Here is a 23,956-nt window from a genome sequence, read left to right on the forward strand (position 1 = left end):
TACATATATATGTTAGACACCTTAACATTTAAGAGATAATATATAAATAGCTCTTAAAATTTGTGAGAAAAAACATTTCAATGCAGAGTAGACAGAACAAGAACAACAATTAATTTAAAAAATACAAATAATCATTACACATATGAAAGAACTGTTCAGCCCCACAAAACAAATGCAAATAGAAATTACAATGGCATGTCAAATGCAAATCGAGTTGGCATACATTTTACATTATAATATAATCTATAAGTGAGGTTTGCTGAATTTAGCAATATTATATAAACCTAGTGAGTTCATAGGCTGGAAATAGCCTTTCTAAAAACCCTTGACTTACATAATATATAAAAACACCTCTAATGATCCTATATTTTCCCTGAAAATCCATTCTAAGATGAATAAAATATTAGAAATAAGAATGTTCATTAAAATTATATTAAAATAACTGCTCCCAATCAAAAGTGGGATCAGTTAAATTAACATACACATTTAACATACACACATGTTAAGGGTAGGCTATGTTGGTTTTAAAAATCATGTCTGGAAAAGTTTCAATAACAATGCTAATCATAGTATATTAAGCAAAATAAACATGTACCTCATTCCTATAACCTATATGCACATACATACACAATATGTATGTGTGTGTGTGTATATATATATGTATATAGTCTATGAATATATATGTAATACTTATTTTACTAATTTAATATGTTTCCTCTGTGTGGTAGAATTATAAGTAAGTATTTTTTGTGATTTTCCATATTTTCTAAATATTTAAAAAATATTTTTTTTAATTATTGGAAAACAAGCCAATAAACTCCACTACAACTGCTTTGGTCAACAATAAAGTAGTAGATGTAAAATGTAGGTTTCATAGTACACACTATTTTATTTGGCAGGCAGGCCTTCCGGAAGTCTACTTGCCCAAGAGGCTGAGATACATCTAAAAATTATTCCCACTATAATTTGGGGGGCAACTCTGCAGCATGTTTGTGGCCCTGTAGAAGGTGAACTCATAAAATATGGATTATTATCATTAGCAAATAGGTCTCTGCATCTGTTCTCATAAAGCTGGCAATGCCTTGGAAAGACCAATATTTTAAAGACATCCACCTATTTTCCAAACTTGCACGCTTAGAGTGATCACTCAACTGTCCTTCTCTCAAACCTTTATCTTTTAGCACCCTCACCTTACATACACTCACAAGCAATTCTTAGTCTCACTGCTTCTGCATGGGAATAACCTCTCTCATATGATTCTTCCACCTTATCTCCCCCCTTGTCAGTTTGGGCTGCTATAACAAAGTACCATAAGCAGGGTGGTTTATAAATAATAAGAGATTTATTTCCCACAGTTCTAGCAGTTCTAGAAGCTGGGAAGTCCAAGATAAAAGTGCTGGCAGACTCGGTATCTGGTGAGGGCTGTTTTTAGCTTTGTAGATGGTGCCTGGCATCTTCTTTCCTCCTACCATGTCTTCGCATGGCAGAAGTGGCAAACAAATTCCCTTGGGCCTCTTTTATGAGGGAACTAATTCTATTCATGAAAGAAGTCCTAATCACCTCCAAGAGGCCTCACCTCTTAAGAACATCACACTGGTGATTTAGGTTTCAACATAAACATTTTGGAAACACAAAGATTCAGACCATAGCACCCCTCATCATTTTTCACCAGAAGCAACACTATTGCAACAGTGTTCTCTTTAGTCTCCGGGTCTCTGGTCTTCAGACCTTTTGTACTTTATTTTACAATTTATATGCCTTTTATTTATTTTTATTACTTAATTGCCGTGGTCAATCTAGCAAAAAGTTTGTCAATTTTGTTGATCTTGTTTGTTTGTTTTTATATATACTTTAAGTTCTGGGATACATGTGCAGAAAGTGCAGTTTTGTTACATAGGTATACATGTGCCATGATGGTTTGCTGCACCTATCAACCCGTCACCTACATTAGGTATTTCTCCTAAAGTTATCCCTCCCCTAACCCCGTACCCCTTGACAGGCCCCGGTGTGTGATGTTCTTCTCCCTGTGTCCATGTGTTCTCATTGTTCAACTCCTACTTATGAGTGAGAACATGTGGTGTTTGGTTTTCTGATCGTGTGATAGTTTGCTGAGAATGATGGTTTCCAGTTTCATCCATGTCCCTGCAAAGGACATGAATTCATGCTTTTTTATGGCTGCATAGTATTCCATGGTGTATATGTGACACATTTTCTTAATCCAGTCTATAATTGATCTTTACAGTACCCAGGATGACAGTCCATCTCCTAAATAAAATTTAGATTAAGTTCTCTAACACAAAGCATTAATCATTCCCCATGATCCCTGATTAAAAACCTCCAGTAGCTGTCCACTGTTTTCAGTATAAAATAAAATAAAATAAAGACAAAAACAAGAAATACCTCACCCCAGGTTTGCTTCCAAGTATCTCCCCTGGGTTATTATGACACTTTAAGTTTGTCTCTGCTCCTACTGGAAACTCTCCAAGGTCAGTAATCTGAGCTTACTCTTGTATGCATCCTTCCTAATACTAGACCATTTCACTCTTTGAATTAGATATATGCATACATACATACACACACACATATAAACATACACTCGTATATAAAGTAAATAAACTGTTAAGCAGAATAGAAAATTTTTCAATACAATGTATGAAAATAAAATGCATAATGTAATTTTGGGCTAGGAGGACAGAGGGTACTATGATTTTTACATTTCTTGAGAAATGTGTTAAAAGTTCCATTAGAAAAAGACACAATTTTTATAAAATAGTATTACTTAAGCTGAAAAGTCTTTAGTAGAAGTATGTAGCCATACATGATTCTTACAGTTAATCATATTTATACCGACTTTTTTAAAAGTTAAGTCAGTGCAACAAATTTAGAATGTGGATAAATACAACTTCCTGACTATGCAATTTGACATGATTTTCACATTTAATTTGATAGATTAAAAAATTATTGAAGAAAAGGATGGTGCTTCATCATGCTTTTTTTAAATTAACTAGTTTGCCTAACAGCAGAGAGACTGTCACACAGAAGATAACCAATAAACCTTTGTTTGGTTAAATTAGTATTTTTAAATAATTCATAAAATAATTCTAAATGGTCATAATTGATAGAAATAATTTATATTGTATATTATGCTCTCTATTGAAGAGAGATTTATAAGTAAATGGAAAAAAAAACCTTTGTCACTTCTAGAAGAGGGTTCCAACTGTTTGACTGAAGATTATTAAATTCTCCACATCCTTCATTCCATTGGCTTTCATTCTTTAACTTAACCTTCACTGATACTATTAAATAAGTCTGGTATTCTAAACTTAGAAGTAATTTTATAAGAATGAGCCACGGTGATCTAACAATATATATTACTTCTACTTAGTCTAAACCCAGAGTTAGAAATATTTTGGCAATATATGAGAAAGTTGTTCAACTAAAAAGCTAAGAGATTCCTGAATTTGGGCTATTGGAGTTATCAGTGCTTCTAATTGTGTGTTTTGGGGGTGGTGTGTCTAAGGGCTGGGCATATAACCATTAACTGGTTATGTTACATTAAGCTAAAAAAAAGTCATGTGATAATAGTTTATGTTCAATGCAACACTGGCCAGTTCAAACCAACGTTCCAAAGGAAAATTCTGTGTTACATTATATTCAGGGGCAAGAATGTATGTGCATAAAATTTCCTTGTAAATATGAACTTTCAAGTGAGAAAAAATTGAAAATAAACATGAAAAGAAATTTAAAAATAAAAAGCTTAATGTGTTTCATGCAAACACCATGGCATAACAAGAAAATTTCCAAATTAAGGCCATATGTGTTAAGAAGTATGTGACAAGTATTTGGTTAAAAACAAGATATTGAAAACAAGATTAATAAGATGAGACATTTACAGAATGGGTAAGAGTTGATCAAAAAGGTAATGAGTTTTGAAATTTCCATCTCTTATGCCAAGGGAAGAATCGTTTCATTTTCTGGCCTTTATTCTTACTATACTATAAAAGCCAAATTTAAGTCCCCAAAAGAAGAAAGATTAGACTGAGAAGAAACTAATAGTATTAATAGATTTCTTTTCTTGAAGGAGATAACAGCAAGAAAAAATCATCTTAAAATTAAGAATGTTTATTTTTAAAAGGTAAAAATTAACCACAATGAGTTGTACTGATTTTAAACTTGCATTATTATGTCTGAAGGAAATAAAATAACAGCTGAAACCTAGGATTAATGTCATACTAGGTGCAATTAGTGATAAAAACAAAGAAACATCCATATCTTTAATTTTTGGAATTACTATAATGACACTAATTTAATCAAAATTGCCAAGAAAAGCAAACAAAATATTTTGATTAACTATATTTGTTTTGAATCTAAGAAATTTTCATGAAAAGGGTATGAGCATATACTTTGATTTATCTTCTAGTGTAACAGAATTCTTTTGCATATGAGGAAATGCAATTATCCCAATATCGTATTCTGTAGATAATGGAAAAGTCAGTGAAAAAATTGAAGTACCCATTAGGAGGACACTGGAGAATTTCAAGAAAATGAAGCAGAAAACCATAACACTTGGCCCCATGGAAAGTGAAAAGCTACCAGCCATATTCTCCGTCCTGTAATCTCTCAGTTTCGTGAGCCTTGACTTTACTTCTCTGTGTGTATCTGCACTCGAAGACTCTGCCTATGACCTTTTCAGCCTCTGGATCCCAAAAAAGATGTTTGAACTATCAGATATGTGTTAAAAGAGTTTCCCTGGTCCAGTGAGCTGTGACTTGTGAGAATGGAGATTACAATGTATGTTATTCTCTGTGCCTACCCTTTTATCCTAGAGTGTCAACCAACATAAATTAATGGTGCTGATGTAAGTGTGGAAACAATGATTTACAAAAAACAAAAACAACAAACAAAAAACTGTTAAACCGTGATTAAAAAGAAAAGCAACAAACAAAAAACCCGTCTACTGATGAATCCAGTGTTCATTCTTTTTTACTTTTCTGACTCAGGAAACACTTGACAATCAATTTTTCTACTTGCCCATTTGATCAGCATGGATAAAGTGCTGCGGGAGTGGGAGGGTGGGTTTAGACATGTTTGCTTTCTTCGTGAGCTTGAAGTTTGTGATCTAAGTATAGTCTGTTGCATGAAGATTAACCACTTTCATTTTTAGCTTATTACAGTAGAATCAGAACTTTTATATGTGTTATTTGTAAATGTTGATTAAATGAATGTCAGTTTAAAATTTCCTGTAGCTCAAAAACAGCTTTTTCCAACTATGCATTATACCTGTGGATATCTAGAAATAGATGAAGATTATATTATCCCTAAAGACAAAAACTAATTGATCACCTATTGCCAAAATCAGAGAGATGCTTATATTAATAAAAAGATGTTGGAGATGAACTAAAGGAAATAAAAGTATTAGAATGTATACCCATTTTTTTTAACACTGATACAAACAATCCAACCACTTGTAAAAAGCATATATAAAGGCACTTTGTTCATCTTCGTTCATTCAGACTTCTGTGGCTCAAGACCCTAGGTTACACACACTTGAAAATTCAACAGTCCAACCACATGTATTGTTATCAGGGCATCATTCTAGAAATTCTGTATCTCATCTCAGTTTTGCACAACTCGGGGAAGTAGACATCATTACATCCACTCTTACAAATATAGAACTGAGAAACAAACAGGTTTATCTGGCTAGTAATGGGAATTTAAAAAATTTCTTCTTGAGAAACTCAAAACGAAATTACATGAAGAAAGATTTGCTATTTGGTAGCTTTTAAACATGATTTATTAAGCAGCACACCAACCTGGCACATGTGTACATATGTAACTAACCTGCATGTTGTGCACATGTACCCTAAAACTTAAAAGTATAATAATAAAAAAAGAGTCAATCTAAAAACTGAAAGCTTTTGATGTAAAAATTAGGTAAATAATTTGGTCTTTCTAAAAGAGAATAGTAAACATATGAAAAACATTATGAGAAAAGGCACATTAAGATTTATTAAGCTGAAGAGAAAAAAGGGAACATAGTACTTCAGAAGAAGAAATGTAAATATTACCTGTTCTTTGTCTTTATGCTACCAATCAATGTGTAGCTGTTATTTCAGTATTGGATCTCATTTGTTTCCTCATTTCAGTGGAGAAAAATAGAGGCTGAGAAATTAATTAGATTAAACAATTTGTTAACTGGTCTTTTACTTAGGTACTTGGCAGGAGGGTGAAGCTAAATTTTTACATTAAAAATTAAGATAAGTATATTGGGCCACATCCGTTTCCTCCATTACTAAAATGCTGTACGTTTTGTCACCTCATTTGCTTGCTCTTTTGGTTTTGAGGGATTATAAATATCCCACACTGGGATCAACATGCTCAGAATAATTTCTCTATATTAAATAATACGATAATTATTCTTGAATTCCATACAACCATCTCCGGTCCCATAAATCATATATTTAAGTAATAAAAAAAAACAATAAAACCCAGGAACCCAAGAAAGATCCCTCAGATCCCTCTACTACACTATTAGTGTGTGCTTTCCAGACAGAGGGGGATGTTCCGTTTATAACTTTCATTTGTTTCCTATCATTGTGGCCAAGTTTCCACTTATTACATGTCTCCTTGCCTTAATATTAACTTCCAGTCTGAAGCACTGTAAACTGTTTCTCCACCCCTAAATTAAAGCAAATGATAGCTAGTCCACATCCACCACCAATCTTACTAGAAGCCACTTCAAAGATTCCATTTTTTAAAAATGAAGTATGGCCTCTGCTTCCTGAAGCCAAGGTTGGCCTTGTTTATAATGAAGTTAGATTTTCTCTGATTCTCCTTCTATTCAAACACTGACAGTTTTCTTCAATATATTTTCTTCTTCTCTTCTAAAAAACCTGCTTATTGTGTTTTTGTTGTTGTTGGAAGAGGGGTGAGAAGAGAGCACTGGTGAACACCTCACTCAGCACCACTCAGGACCAGTCCACATGTGTGTTTGCTGTGACATTCCAGTACCACATGTGGCTGTCTTTCATAAACATAAAAGTTTCAAAACATTTGAACACTGTCTCAGTTACATACAGTTTCAAGAAAGCAGTTGTGTATGTATCTTTCTTAGGATGTCAACGCGTTATCAAACTCTACGCCAGCTGATGGTGGAAAAGACAGAAAGCTCTACATCTCTGCTTTTTGAACATTTTCTCAGTCACTCATTTATAGTAGCTTCTCTGGCCTCATATCATGTTGCTTATTACACAAGCCACTTTTACTCTCTTATCCGTGTATTTACACTGTGGCTATAAACTAAGCTCTGGGGCAATGTAACACAGAGTATACTATTGCTTTCCTAGCCCCCTTCCCTCCCTTCTGCCCCAGCGTCCCAGGCACACAACAGAGCTTCTGCACATGGTAGAAAAACAGAAAACACAGATCCTCAGATCCTGACAATTAGACAGACATTCTACTATCACAGGAGCCACTGAGGGGTATAGTATCAATCTCTCCGCTCACACACACACACACACACCCCCACAGAAACACACAGATCTCAAATAGTTTAGTGTAAGCTGAAAATATGTTCCTTATATATTATAGGTTAGCATATAAAATACCTTACAATATATACATAATATGTACATATAATGTATATATAATATGTATATGTTAATATTGTCTATTTTATAAGAATATTCTTCTGGCACCTGCAGTGCTACTAACCCATAAGTATTTGAAAATAACTCATCTGCTTAGGTCTTTCCAGTTCTGCAGGTATGTGAACTTGAACCCTAAATCCACAAAACGTTGTGTAGTATAAAGAGATACATCCTATTTCTCCTCTACTCATAGCTGAGGCCATGAGACGTGAATATGCTTGCTCTCTCCCTTTATGGGATGGATCTTTTGCTGATTCACCTTTTGACTGGGGTTGTGGTCTTTTGGGGAGTCCTGTCTTTACATATGTTCTCATTCATGTTCCTCATCTTGCTTGGGCCCAAGGTTATTTCCTGTCCCCTGTATGGCTGTTATAAGATGGAAAAATGGCCCAGAATTTCAGTCTGAATCTCTCAGAAAATAGAGACAATGCAATTCAACCAATTTAGCAAATTTCATAAACCTTAATTTATCTAAATACATTAGTCTTATTTTAATTACTAGGACATAATCCTCTGCTTCCCAAGGACTTTTGCTCAAACGATGTTTCATCAGCTTAAAACATTCTTTTCACACACGTGCACACACACACCACAACACATACACACCATTTTAGGATTAGTTCCTTCTCTTTTTTTTTTTTTTTTTTTTTTTTGAGAAGCAGTCTCGCTCTGTCGCCCAGGCTGGAGTGCAGTGGCTCACTGCAAGCTCCACCTCCCGGGTTCACGCAGTTCTCCTACCTCAGCCTCCCAAGTAGCTGGGACTACAGGCGCCCGCCACCACGCCCGCCTAATTTTTTTGTATTTTTTTAGTAGAGACGGGGTTTCACCATGTTAGCCAGGATGGTCTCGATCTCCTGACCTCGTCGTGATCCGCCCGCTTCAGCCTCCCAAAGTGCTGGGATTACAGGCTTGAGCCACTGCACCTGGCCCCTTCTCATTCTTTAGATATGATTTCAACAATCGCTTCTTCAGATAGGCCTTCCTTAACCATTAAAACCGCATTGGAGTATTAGCAATGTTTTGTTACATGGGCATTTTCAAGAGGCAGACATAGTCCAGAAGCAGAAGTTTGGGGTCCCAGATCTTGTTCTACAGCCCTTTATCCTGAAGACCTAAACTGTCATTCATTCTATAATAAATATGCTACACAAATAAATGATTACTCAAAGTGTTAAAATATAGAAGATATATTCATACAGAGAAATGAGAGAGAGAGAAACAGCCCTTCAGAAACAATAACTTCCAGTTGCAGCTGAACACAGGATCCTGAAGTGCTGCCTAGCTTTCTATTGTTTCAGAAACTAGAATACCCAGGGAAGGAAAATTGCAAAAATTCCCACGCCCCAAAGACCATGGAATAACATTTTCTCTTTTCTCTGATTCAATAGAACGTTCTTTTCTTGCTTCCAGAGGATAAATAAGGATTTTTACACATATGTTACAAAGTCAATACAAGCCCTTGTGGAACTTGATCTTCCCATTGTTTTTTAACTTCTGCCAACAACTGTATACTTTAGGACTGTGATACTAAGTTTACATATTGGTTTTCAGCCTCCAACCAGAAAGCTTTTATATAGTCTTATCTCTGGTTGTCAAAATCTTGGATTCTGAGAATATCAAACAAATCATTTTTAGCTGCATTTAAGAAACTGACATTAATTTTAAAATAATACTCTTTTAATGCTACTTATAGCAATTCTTTCAAATGAATACATTTAAAATAACACAGAATGTAATAAGCAATTCATAATCTTCCAACTTTCTAGATCTCTTCACTTTATCATATAATGGAATATAGTTGATTAAAAGACAAAAGTTCTGTCAAAAGTAAGCTTGCCAACCCCAGGAAAACATTTTAAGCAAAATATACTATATTTCAGCACCATATCTTCCCATCATAGAGCATGAAATCACCAAAGAAAGCATTAGTTTCAGGATTTTGGTAGTCTACTATTTTTGTGTTTTGCGCTGCTCAAAATGCCATCATATTTCAGTCTATTAAATGTTATGGTTGATAGAATATGGGAAGAGAAACAAGCAGACATAACTCTGCTAAGATTAATAGTTTTCAAAAGAACAGATTACAGATTTTATCAAATCAAACTAACAGTAATAAGAGATCTTCATTGCCCTAAAAAAATGTGAAATTGACAAATATTTCCCAAGTGCCTGCCATGTGCAGACACTGGTTAAAATTAGATTCATAACATTTTATAAAAATTGTAACAATACAGCTCTCAGTATGTTTATATTACAGATAAAGATGAACACCCTATGCACACACATAACACACAAAGAGTACAAAATACCTGAAGGGCCGTAAGGATATTTGCTAAGGCTTGTCCGTATGTGTCATGACAGTGAACAGCAAGAGCACCTGGTGGGACTTCTTTCATCACACTTTCCAACATTCTTTTCATACTTCCTGGAGTTCCCACTCCAATTGTGTCTCCTAGAGAGATCTCATAGCAACCCATGCCGTACAATCTCTTAGACACCTGTTGATAAAGGTGAAGTGCTAGTAAAATAATGGAAACGAAGAGACTCAAACCCTCTTGTGCCACAACTAACATCATCTAAAGGTAAAAATTACAACTGAGACCAGCAATGTCCATGAAAAATATATAATGTATTTTCTGGTCCTTTTTCTTTGCTTCTGATATTCTAAACATTATATAAGACTTTGAGATTATTGCAGTTATCTTTTTCTAATATTCAAGTTTGCCTTAGAGTCATATCTGCCTATCTTTTTATCCAGCTGCTTGTTCTGCTATGAAATTATAATCTACAGTGTCAGTTATGGGAGGTGTATGTTTCTCAACACTATAATCAAACCAAAGCATTACAGATCTACTTTGGAAGTAGTATTTCTCAAGCTATTAGTTTAGGGGTCAAAACAGTAATAAGAGATCTTCATTGCCCTAAAAAATGTGAAATTTACAAATATTTCACTATATATATATATACAGCTGACCCTTAAACTACACAAGTTTGAACTCTATGGATCCACTTGTACATGAATTTTTTAAAAATAACTATATTAATTTTTTTTGGGAGATTTTCAACAATTTGAAAAAACTTGCAGACAAATCCCATAGCATAGCAATGTCAAAAAAAGAAAAAGGTATGTCATGAATATATAAAATATATGTTAATACTAATCTATTTTTCTCATTTACTATGAAATAATACAAATGTATTTTAAAAGGTTAAAATTTATCAAAACTCAGCACACAGACTGTAGATAGTGCCATTCTCATTCAAGAGAAATGTGCATGTAATGATTCAGTACTAAATCATAACTGCATAAAATTAATTATAGTACATACTGTACTATTGTAATAATTTTGTAGCCACCTTCTGTTGCTATTCCAGTGAGCTCCAGTGAGGGTATCCACTTAAAATCCTGGTGATGCTAATCATCTCTGTATGAACAGTTCATATTTCCAGTAAATTGCATATCACAGCACAAAGTGATCTCTTGCAGTTCTGATGTGTTTTTCATTATGTTTAGTGCAATACCATAAACCTTAAATAACACCCGTGAACTCATAGGAAGTGCAACTAGTGACGCTGGAAGTGCTCCCAAGAAGCAGAAAAAAGTCATGGCATAAGAGAAAGCTGAATTGCTCAATATGCACCATAGATTGAGGTCTCCAGCTACATTTGCCCACCATTTCAAGATAACGAAAATCAAAATATGTGTTAATTGGTGGGTTACATTATCTAAAAGGCTCCCACTCAACAGTAAGCTATTAGTAGTTAAGTTTTGGGAGCAAAAGTTATACCTAGATATTTGACTGTGTATGTGGAGTGTGGAGTCCCTAAACTCCAAATCGTTCATGGATCAACTATATTAAGTTCAGCTCTTTCACTAAGTAGCTTTGCAACTGGTAGAGTCATTTAGTATTTCTGGCCTAATTTATCTGGCTCATAAATATATATACTTTAAGGTAAATTGCAAAATCTCTTCAAGCTGAATAACGTTACTTTCAAAGAGCAATATGGATGCATAAAGGCAGCATGGTATTTTGACAAAGACATGGGTTCTGGAATCACAGAGGTCTGAATTTCAATCTCAGCTCCCACTTATCCTACTCATGTGACACTGGGCAGAAGATTAGCCTATTTAAGCCTCAATCCCTAATCTGTAGAATACAGACAACAAAACACCTTCTTTTAGCATATTTTCTAAGCCTTGGTTACTTTGTTCTTAAAAAAAAAAGATAAAAACAATTTTAATAATGATGTGTTTGGTTGTAAAAGTGAAATGAGAATGTATAAAAGCCATTTGACACAATCTGGCACATGATACTGATTCGCTCATTCATTTAATATGTATTTCTTCAATACTATTTTATGGCAGGTGCTGTGCTAGGTCCCGGGATATAATGGGGAAATGAATATTGACATGGCTCATGTTATTACAGATCCTGAAGTCAAGTGAGGATAGATCTTAGTCAACCCTACTGAGGAATAAATAAATACCAGCTAAAATAAGAATTTTCAAACAAAGAAACAAGATTCTAAGAGCATGTAGCAAAGGAAATTGACCTGGATCTGTCAAGCTTAGGACCTATGTGACCACTTGAAATAAAGTAAGCTTTATTATAAAGTGCTTACTAACTTGTTGAAGAGGGTGAGAAGGAAGGATCTGAGAAAAATGTTCTAGGAAGAATATCAAATGCAAATGTTAATGGCTTCCAGGCAGCTGACATATAAAATGCAAAGAACATTCCAGGTAGGGAAAAAGCTAAATGCAAAGGACAGTGTAATGAGAAAGCAAAAACTGAGGAGGGAGACAATGAGGGGAACGACCAGAGGCCTGAACAGAGTAATCGCAGTTTGAAGTAGTAATTTCAGAGAGAAGAGAGTGAGTTAAGCACAAAATGTATTAGAATCACACAAAAGGCCCCTTTAAAGTTTCTGGTCCTGAATTATTCCTGTTTCATGACTCTGCAGTAGCACCTTAGGCATTCGGGTACAGAAATGGAGATCCTCACCCAAGGTGTGTGTGGTTCATTCCTATGTGGCACACAGCAAAAGCAAGAAAGCAAGTGTGCTGGTAAGCAAAGGTGCATCCAGGTTTTGTTGGGACAGCCTGAAGTTATGCCCTTTGGAGGTATTCTTTAAAAAAATATATACAATTGGAATGCAAATTAATGACAGAGCCTTGGAAGGGTCCCATGCAAGTGAAAAACCTAAAAAATCTGAATTGTGTTATTTTAGTATATGTGCCTCTGTGTGCAAGGGTCTTGTGTAAATAATAGATAAAAGGATATGTTTCATTTGAAAAATCTGCAGTAGATTCCAAAAGTTCAAATGAAAGCACAAAAGAGGAACAGCTTTAGCGAAACTGAAAGTTTATCCTGCCTAAATTTGGATTTTCTTATAAGGCCATCTTCACTGCTTTGGTGCCAAATTTTTCAAAAATTACTAAATTTGTCAAAATTAACCTTAAAAACAGGTCTATTAATATACTTTACATGCAAATAAATTTCTGAGACAATCTAATATAATCTCAAAGACAGTGCATTTTGTATTCATTGGTATAAATAAGTAATAAAGGACAGGAAGAAAATAAACTTCAGTAATCAGGGCCTTAATGACTCTAATCTATTGCTGTAAAATTGTTCTGGAATAACAGCAACTTAATCACATCAGTAAGAGCTACAGGATCACAAAAGGACAAAAACACAAAAATAGTGTATACTCTGATATAATGTGCCAAAGTATGCAGGAGAAAAACAGGGATGCTGCCTCAGCGACCAAGGCAAAGTTTAAGTGTTTCTCCAAAAACTGCCCTGACATTCTGATGGAGATGGGACAGGCCACTCACTATGTTATAGCCACAAAAAAACAAAATCGACATTTTTATTCCTTCCACCTTTGAGCACCCAAATTAGAGGACTCAACTGTCCCTTAACTTTGAAAAGTTATAGCCAATGTACAGGACTTCACTGTTAAAATGAAACTATTAGTTAAGTGATCAAATAGGTCTTCAGGGTTCGTCTCTTAATCTATGGCTTCATGCTATGCAGATTCAATAAATATTAAGAAAGCCCACTTTTAAAAATAATATATATCATGTTACCATAAACCAAAAAAGCTGGAGATGTAGCTTACTTCTGTCACTTTTTGCGGTGTAATACTTCCTTCATATGGACAGCCCAGCGCACAAGACACATACCTAGATTAAAAATAGAGCCTTATAAATATGCATATGGTAAATAAGCCATTTCCATTTTATAAAAATTAAGAATTAGCTGAAACTGTATCAAGAAAATTTATTTTGCACTATTACTTTATTATTATTTTATTATTAGACCAAACCAAATAAAGTTTGAAGCATTTTCATTCAGCTCACATTTTTATCTTTCTATAATAATTACAATTTGATACGTTTTTGTGATAGATGTGGATAAATAGTAAGTGATTATCTGGTAAAGTTATTCATACCATAGCAACATATTAACATTCAAAGCAGAAAATACCAGTGAAATATATGGTTTTATTTAAGTAATTACATACACTCAACTGTTAAATATCTGGGTCTTTGGAAACATACAAGGAGACCATGTAGGAAACTAACTGAATTTTTCTTCTTACTCCCATCTGGATATTTTGGCCTCATTTAGATACAGTCATTAATCATCCAAAGGTCTTGGAACTGGGCATAGCCTCAGAGTTCATTTTTTCTCTCTCTCTCATGGGTTTACCTAAATCATTCCAAACAGAAGAGTGTCTAGTGTGTTTAGAAGGCTCAGAATAAAGATATTGTATAAGCTTCTTTTGTAACTCATTCTAACATTAAAAAGTCAAGCATTTCCTGCAAAGACAAACATCCATTTCAATCTTAAATAATTAAGCTTTAGGAAAAGCCTGCTTTAGCTATTTCCAGCTCAACATCAATCCCATTTTATTAAACTTACTTCAGAGACATTTACAATTCTTGTATTGAAATAATGCATATTGAGTATGATATTTAGGAATGAATGAAGCAAGCTGCATAAAAGGGAGAGGGATGGGGGGAAATGAGGCTGGAGATCGAATATGGGGGTCACAATACGAAAGGGTTTAGAAAGCAAAGCCTTTGAACGCCATTCCAAGTTGTCTGGACTTTGAGATCACTCAAAATTGTTTCGAGGCACTGAAAATTATTATGTAAAGTAGTGGCAAGATCAGATTTGTTTCCCAGAAATATAACTCTGTGGGGGCAGTGGAAGCAGATGCCAGAGAAAAGGTAGAGGCAAAAGCACAAGAAATATCCTATTTCCTTAATTCTAATATGCTATTGATTGGAAGATGCACTATGAAATAAATTCCTAACAGTCTTTGGAGTAGAAAAATAAAATACATATTCAATGACTCAGTACATAGCTATTGATTCTAAGATGTAACGAAATTAGGTTACAGAAATTATAGAAGTGTTAAAATGTCAATTAAAATATGTTTTAGTATTAAGTAGTTGTATAAGCCATTCAAGCGGTTATGAGGGATAGGAAAGGATAAAAGAGGATAAAATTCAAGTAAAATTGGAAAGTTATGCCAGACAGGAAGCTCATCCCTCCGTTACTCCAATCACTATAATCTAAGTTGATGCTTTAGATAATCTGTAAATTTAATCAAGATGTGTGAAAATAAAATGTTCTTAAATGAACATAACACTGGAGAAGGTGGCTAAGGATGGAAAAGGAGAAAAAGTTTTAATACAAATGTAATGATTACAATAACACGCTAATATATAAATACATTGATTTTTGAACCCAAAACATCTAGATGTGAGCAAATAGAAAATCCAAGGTATTTATTTACATGTTCTTCTTCTAAATGTGAAAAACAAACATAAAACAAATGCAGAACAAAACAAAGCTCTCCTGCATTTTCAAATTATTATTTGGCCACAGCTACCACTTTACTGACAGAACCTTAACTCTTTATGTGGACATTTTTATTTATTCACACTTTCCCTCCAGGACATTTCCATGCCTGTATTTCTGAGATCTTCACACTCTGTCTCATTTCATGTTCATATGCTCTTCCTTATCTTGTGAGGGAACACTGCTTTGAGCTAGTCATGAATGCGGCTACTTTCTCCAAGGCTAATGTGATGGTTCTCAACTATGTTTCCTTAACTGTATACTTTAACATTCTAAAGCAGAGGTTGGTACACTAAGGCCCAGAGACCAAATCCTGACTATTACTCTTTTAATAATAAAATTGTATTAGAATACAGCCATGCCCATCTGTTTGCATACTTATCTATGGCTGCTTTTACACTGCAGCAGAGTTGAGCCGTTGCAACAGAAATCATCTGACCCACAACACCTAAAATGTTATTGTCTGGAACGTTACAGAAAAAGCTTGCCAACCCTTTCTAAAGAAGTCAAGCTACTTTTCCTGAGTGAGAAAAGGCCTCTACCATCATGAATATGAACTGAATTCTCGTCTTTGACAAGTGGCCAAAGCCAGCTTCTGGACTTCTGCTCTTCTCTAACAATCTATTACAGTGGTTCGCAACCTTGGCTGCACAGAATCACCTTGGTGCTTTAAAAAAGATAAACACTGATGCTTAGGATATGTTCCAAAACAAACCAGAAACCTCGGGAATGAAATCCAACCACCAATGTATTATTTTACATAATTTTTAAAGTTCTATTATACTGCCAACATTGAAAATCACTCAACAATACTGCATCACCTGGATTGCTCTACTGATTCCCTTGTGTAAAAAGTTGTATTACATGGACCTGACCGTATCTAACTAATCTCAGGAATTTCCTCACAACTATGCCATAATATTTTCGTTCAGCTTTGATTGCCTGGTGGTTAAGTTTTACCCAGACCCGTTCCAAATAATTTCTACTTTTCTGAACCTGCAAACTCCAATTGCTCCATTTATTTGTTCATCTTATCCCTTATTTCTGGTTCAATGTTTTTAACTTAAGTGAATACTTAGTAGTTCTTTCAGCAAGAGTCTGGTAGATGTTGCAGACTGTTTTGTCAGCAAGTGGTTTTATTTCATCTTCATTCTTGAGCAATAGTTTGACTAGGTATAAAATTCTATGTTGACAGTTATCTTGGCACATTGAATATATTATTTTACTGTCTCTGGTCTCAGTTATTGCTGATAGGAATTTTACTGTCAAGCTAATTCTTTTAGGGTAGTCTATTTTTTTCTCTACTGTTCTATCTGTTTCTACCTTATCTGCATTTTACTATTAGCTATCTCAGGATCTGCTGTACTTCTTCAATATTAACATTAGTGCTTTTCCTAATTTCTAGAAAATTCTCAAGGTACTACCTTTTCAAACATATTTCTCATATCTATTTTCTCTGTTTATTCCATATGGAAATTCTATTAGGCATTTTCTATTAACTTTACTTTTATAATTTCTATTAATTTATTTTTCTGGGCTTCATTCTTAAAGTTTTCTCAAATCCTAATTGCAGGCTAAGCTGCACATAATCTGCTGTTCCCTTTGGCTACATGTAATCTGCTGTTCAATTAATTCATTCACTTTTGTATTTTAATGAATATATTCCCATTTATAGATAATGCTTCATTTTGTCAAATACTAATTTTGTTTTCTATAAAGATCTGGTTTTTTTGCTTGCATTGTGAATTTTTTAAAGATTCATTTCAAATACGTGATTTTGCTATTTATTATACTTTGTTAGACTGCTAAATTGTTTCAAGTTTATCCATCTTCTGAATTTTATTTTTCTCATCCACAAAGATGTTATATCTTTTTTTATTATTATACTTTAAGTCTTATGTGCTTCCTTTGCCTCTATAAACATTTCATGTGGTTAATTTATAATCTTTTTCAGATTGTTCTGTTACTTTCTGTTCTGCTAAAGTTTTTTTCTGTTTTCTCCTGTGTTTGTTTTCCTTAAGTTAGCTTGTTTTCTCATGTGCTTTATAGTTTTTATTGTGAGTGCCTTTTCATGGTAATTTTAGTTTCTGTAGGAATTCTGTGAGCATCTTGAATTATTTAAATGATCCTATCGAAAGAATCTGATTGCTTTCTGCCCTTACCCTGTGGAATTTATCAATTCTTGAACAAATTGCTACCTTAATTTCTCAATTTGGGTTTCCGCAACACTCATGTGTCACAAATTCACAACCCATAAAAACAGCTGGCATGGATCTCAATGACTTTGCATCGGCAAAGAGGTGATGCCAGACTCCAAGACATAGTTCCAAATTCATACCTTAGCAGAACATTGAATTTTTTCCCATGTAGATATTAAAATCCCATTACTATACTTCTAGGTACTCTTTCTGGGATAGATACCCCCATATGCTTCTGTGGTATCAACCTACATGATTGCCACATTTTCATTGATGAAACCTGAGATTTTTTTTTCTCAGCTAGGTGATATGTTTTAAAAGTTATAAAATTTCTGTGTGTGTAATGAGAATGGAAAAGGGGGTCTATGGGTTAGCTAAGTCCTCCATAGTCCCTCTCGCTCACCATTATGCCCATAACCCCAGGATCAACCCCAAAGTGCCTTATGTATATTACAAGCTTGATGCATTCACATAGCATATTTAGTTAAACATGTCTGAAGCGGTCATCGTCCCTATTTCTTTCACATAAACCTGTTTCTCCTGCATTTGCCATTTAAAAAAATTACATAGTTATTCTCAGGGTCAGTCCTGCTAAGTCACTTGATGGTCACCTTTGTGAACTTATTCAATAACCAAAGGTTAGCTGATTCTTCCCCTTTAGCCTCTGTGGCATTTAGCCTCTGCCAGCAGCAGCTTGAGTGTACAGAACCATTCCCAAGAACCCTCTCCTAAGTGCTCTCCTTGTTTCTAGTCCCATGGCTCTCCATTTTACTTCAATTTCTAATGTCAAAATTATATTCTTAGAGCATGGATCTGATTACTTAGCTTTCCACTTTGAAAATCTTTAATGGCTTGCTATTTTCTACTGAATAAACTGGTGTTCAAATTTAGCAATCTGTGAAACTCCAATCTAACCTTCTACCTTTCTTTTACTATACATCTATAAAAAACTTTATTTCAATAAAAGTAAACTTCTTTCTATTACCCAAACATTTCCTGAGATTTCTCTTCACTGTGTCTTTGCTCTTTGTAGATTCCCTGCCCTGCCTGAAAAAGCCATTATTTTGATTATGTTTCCATATATTCATATATTTTTTAATGACTTCACTGTACTGGTACCTTCTTTATGAAGTTTCTCTAAATCACTCCAGAGATTAGCTACTTTAAACTTCAATAGTATGCATCTTTATCTCTCTTAATGTACTTGCTGGTTTTGGCAGTACAATCATTATTTTCGTACATATTTTATCTTCCCAGTCTGCTAAAAACTCTTTGAAGTTATGCTGAATTTTCATTTTCATAGTCCACATGGTATCACAAGACAGCACATTGTTTAAAACAAATATAGTCGTCCCTCAGTGTTTGTGGGGAATTCTCCCTATATACTTTAAATCATCTCTAGATTACTTATAATATCTAATATAATGTAAATACTATGTAAGTAGTTGCTATATTGTATTTTTATTTTTCTTTATTTTTAAAAATATTTTTGATTCATAGTTGGTTGAATCCCTACATGTATAACCCATGGATATTGAGGGCCTACTGTATTCAATTGCTATTTCTTGTGTGAATTAATACACAAATATGTTAGTTAAAATGTCATTTTTACCTTCTGAATACTTGTCTAAGACATTCCTAATTTTTATAGTAAACAAATATGTAAGGGTTATGTACGTTCTAAATCCTGTAGCCAGAAATAATAGCACATATTTGAGAGATCAGAACTTGAAATCCATTTTTAAACATTATTCAGATGACATAGTTCTGAATATGTCATCAACCATATTGAAACGAATCTTGCTAAAATTAACAAAAAACACAGCATTACAATAAATCCTGTGGAAATGAATATGAATTGTTTTATTTGTATTTGTGCTTGTTGAGGTCATTTTTTAATAGTCTGTAAAAACATGATATAAAACAAGACGTGAAATGTTTCAGTCTTTAATAACCTTATCTAGAAGAATTAAATCATGAAAAAGAATCTACAGTTAGACCTTATCTCAGCCTACCTTCTCACAATTATCCCATGTTCCTCCAATCATCCTGGCAAAAATTGAAACAAAAAGTGTAAGTAAAAGCCATGTATAAATGTCACAAACATTTGGAGTGGAGTCAACTATTGCTTATCCTCAGAAGAGAAAAATGCCAGGAGTGATGAAATTACATGTAATCTCAAATAAAGGGAATTAAGATATATAAACATAGGAGCTACTTTGCTACATTCATGTGGAATATACCATTCTGTAAGCAACACAAAATAACATGCCATTATTATTAAGTGAATGAACAATATATTTTGAGAGCCTGTAATGCATTTATCATTGTGGATAACATAAAAATTAAAGACTTTCATGGCATCAAGGAGTAATTCTGCTAAGATTCAATTTTTGCTCTAGAATACTTGACTGATTTTATTTCTTCTAAGCCTACTATTAGAATACCATGTATTAAAAATATCTTCTGTATAAACTGTGATCTCTCTATAAATATATGCAAAGTTTAGAAAAAAAATTTCATGTGATATCTTACTTTACATATAGTTTTGTTCCTAAAGCTGTATATGCCTGTGAGGTTAATTTATCTGCTTAGTTCCTGATGAAACTAAAAAGTAAATTTGTATTCAAGTTAGAATATTTTAGGGTTTTCTTTGAAAGAAAATGGCATAACCTCCTTCAGCAATTCATCCTTGGAAAAGTTGCCGCATAAAATATTTAAACATATGTGGGGCTAGACGTTTGCTTAAAATTTTGTAATCTCCACAATAAATCCATTTTACCAATGGAAAACCTGAGCCTCAAGTAAATTAAATAGGTTGCAGAATACAAATAGAGTAAACTGCTGAACTAGGCTTTAAACCCAAACCGTCTGTCCAACTTGAAGGCTGGGTCTTTCTACTACATCAATTGAGCTGTTTACAGTGAGAAAGCTTCCTGTGTCAAGCTCAGATTCCCACACTAACTACAAGCTCAGACCGAGGAAGCCAGACATAGAGACTGGTTCAGACTGACTTTTAAATTATCTTTACCTTAATCTTATTTTCTGCCATAGCTTGTGAAACTTTCTATACCTTTTTGCTCTATTTGTCTTTCCACTCTTAATTGATAAACTACCTCATTTGATCCTTTGTGTTTTTGCCTCTTAAAATGATGAATCCTTGGAGTAATTTTTAATAAATGGCCTCAGCCCCACCCAGAGCCATGTGGAAAAGTGTTAAGAGTCCCATACTGGTAGAGTAGCCTTCCCTTATCTAAGGTTTTACGTTCTGGAGTCTCAGTTACGTGCAGTCAACTATGGTCTGAAAATATGAAATGGAAAATTCCAGAATAAACAATTCATAAGCTTAAAATTGTGGGCCACTCTGAATAACATGATGAAATCTCATACCATGCTGTTTGAGATGTGACTCTTCCCTTTGACCAGCACATCCATGCTGTAGATGCACCCATCCCATTAGTCACTTAATGGTTCTCTCAGTTATGAGATCAACTGTATCTCAGTGCTTGTGTTTAAGTAACACTTATTTTACTTAATGATGGACCCAAAGCCCAAAAGTAGTGAGGTTGGCAAGTTGGATACACCAAAAAGAATCTGCAAAGTGCCTCCTTTAAGTAAAATGGGGAGAGTTTTCAACTTAAAAAGAAAAAAAATATTGTATGCTGAAGTTGCTAACATCTATGGTAAGAATATAAAACTCCTATCAATAGAATTGTGAAGAAGGAAAAAATAAATTCATGCTGGTTTTGCTGTCGTACCTCAAACTACAAAAATCACAGCCACGGTATGTGATAAGCTCTTAGTTAAGATGGGAAAGACATTAAATTTGTGTGTGGAAGACATGAACAGAAAACATGTTCTGACTGAGGACCGTGTGTTGTACCAGAAAGCATTGAACCTGTAAGACTTCAGCAAGGGATCTCCTGAAACTGGTGACCCCAAGCCATTACTGCAGGTAAAGGACATTTCACAGATTCAGGAATAGGTTTGGACTCAAACATACAAAAATTACTGAAGAGGCTACATCTGTGGATTAAACTTTATTATACATATGTATGTAAAGGATAAAAACAGTATACATAGGGTTTGGTATAATACTCTCCACAGTTTCAGGCATCCACTGGGGGCCTTGGAATACATCTCCTGCAGACAAGGGGGACTACTCTAAGTGTCCTTTGGGACAATTCTAAATGGGACCTGCATGGCAGACTCCCTGTTCCCCCAGCCCTCAAACTAAACCCAACTCAATATCTGAATATGTTCCCAATGATCTGGGCCAGACACTTCAGGTAATACTTCAGGTTCCATTTTATGATGACTTATATTGTTTGTTCTTTAGAAGATATTTGTAAAATAGTCTCTCTTTTTAAATAGCATGATTATGTACAAAATATTATTTTATTCACCAAATTAAACCAATGTAGTTCCAGAGACTTTTCTCAGAGTTCTGTTTGTCCTGGCTTTTGACTCTGTCTCTAGCCAAGCTCTCAAATTTTTAATGATCCACCCAAATTTCTGAGACCTGAAACTTACATCACTGTGCAATTTGTTCTCTTATGTTCAATATGAAAGACACTTCGTTTCATAGCTCCCACATTATATTTTATTTCATAAACTTCAATAGCATGCCTGCTTTTGAAAACAATAAAAAAAAGCATCAATGTTAAATTCAGCTACTAGAAACCCAACTAATCTTGCCTTTTTGATATAGTGCTAAAACTTTAATCGCCACTTTTTTTTTTTTTTGGCCTACCCACTCAAAATATTTAGCTTCCAGTTGATTGATGAATGTAGAAGTGAGAATTTCAGAGCACTGGCCACATGAAATGACGGGTGAAAAAGGGATTCCAAAGATCAGTAAATCTGAGAAACTCAGTCCAACACAACAGCCATCTTCCAGCCCTAGTTTAAAGAAGTCCTATATTTGGATGGCCTGGTTAACAAAGATAACTATGTTTAATCCAGGTGTCCACAAATTTTTGAACCATGAATTCTCCCCTTACCTCTACCTCCACTACTGTTTTAATTTTAATGTAACCCTACTCAACATGTTGAGTAATGCTTTGAGAGAATCTGGTTAGATGTTTCCAAGGTAAAGCTCTGAGATTCTCATTTCAATCCCTAACTACATTTTTAAAATAAATTTTTAATTCAATTTTGAATTAATTGAAGAATGCCTAAGATTAAGTATGTTTTCTACTGAATTATATTGAAAAAGTTAAATAGGATTAAAAATAAATTCATCGAATGCTTAGTATTTCCGAACTTTATTCAGAGTACTTCTTCCAGGTATTCTGTGTTCTAATTTCATATGAATAGTGTTTCTAAATAAAAGTAAATTTGTAAACGCTTTTAAGGAATTCATAGTAAAGTTAATCTCATGATAAAAACTTCTAAATGTTCATTTTTCTATTTCATATGTTGCACAACTCTCTTTTCATACTTATTAAATTCACTTTGTTATATACTTGTTTCACATTGACATATATAATAAAAGAAAAAGCATGTTAAAAATAATTTTAAATTATTGTAAATGAATGTATGGACTATAAACATATACCATTCAACCACAATCTGTGTGAATTAATTTCACACCTTAGGGACACCATTAACTTTCTTGAAATTACTTGTGTAAATTAAAATTCTACTTCTTGTCCAGGTATGGCAAGGTACAATCTAGCAAAAGAATATTTAATAATGAAAAAGTATTAATGCTAATTTGATGAGAAATGACTAAACATATTCTTACCTCAAAATGTCTAAATGAAGGCTATTTAGACACAACTGCACAAACCCAGCTTACAAATATTAACTGCTGCTGGGTATGTGTTATTCTGGCACACAGCAGTGCCAGAAGAATATATAAAGCTTAAAAAGTATAAACCCTTAAACCATATGTATGAAAGAAAATAGCTTTAACAGATGCCTTATTTTTAGAGTTTTATGTACCATATTTTGGTGATACATAATGATGATTGAATCGTTCTTCCAAACCTAGGCCTCAGTTGAACCATAGAATTTGGAAAGGAACTTCTGTGGGCAGCTTCTTGCTGCCCACTTACAAGAATATGATGCTAGAAATACAAGTGTTCCATAGAGGTAGCTCATCCAATGGAAGGGATTTGATGCTTTGTCATAAGAAACGCTAGCTGCTAGCTACTAGTCACAGTGAACTTAAAAATGGGGCCCTAAATAAGGAGACTCATTATCTCACTCAACAAGACTGCTA

The 23,956-nt window shown here is 34.1% G+C and overlaps 1 protein-coding gene across 5 annotated transcripts in view; it reads right to left on the bottom strand.

The window, feature by feature from the left end:
• The window catches only part of HMGCLL1 (3-hydroxymethyl-3-methylglutaryl-CoA lyase like 1), a 143,053-nt gene that overhangs the window by 53,119 nt on the left and 65,978 nt on the right, over positions 1-23,956 (bottom strand). For all 5 annotated transcript variants that reach the window (XM_058432512.1, XM_032140819.2, XM_032140820.2 and 2 more), the window contains 2 exons: positions 13,776-13,839; positions 9,959-10,147 (listed from right to left, as the gene is read on the bottom strand). In XM_058432512.1, coding sequence (XP_058288495.1) covers positions 9,959-10,147; positions 13,776-13,839 — 253 coding nt within the window. The remainder of the gene's footprint in view (positions 1-9,958; positions 10,148-13,775; positions 13,840-23,956) is intronic.

The sequence above is a fragment of the Hylobates moloch genome, unplaced genomic scaffold, assembly GCF_009828535.3.
Source record: "Hylobates moloch isolate HMO894 unplaced genomic scaffold, HMol_V3 SCAFFOLD_20, whole genome shotgun sequence".
NCBI classification, from domain to species: Eukaryota; Metazoa; Chordata; class Mammalia; order Primates; family Hylobatidae; genus Hylobates; species Hylobates moloch.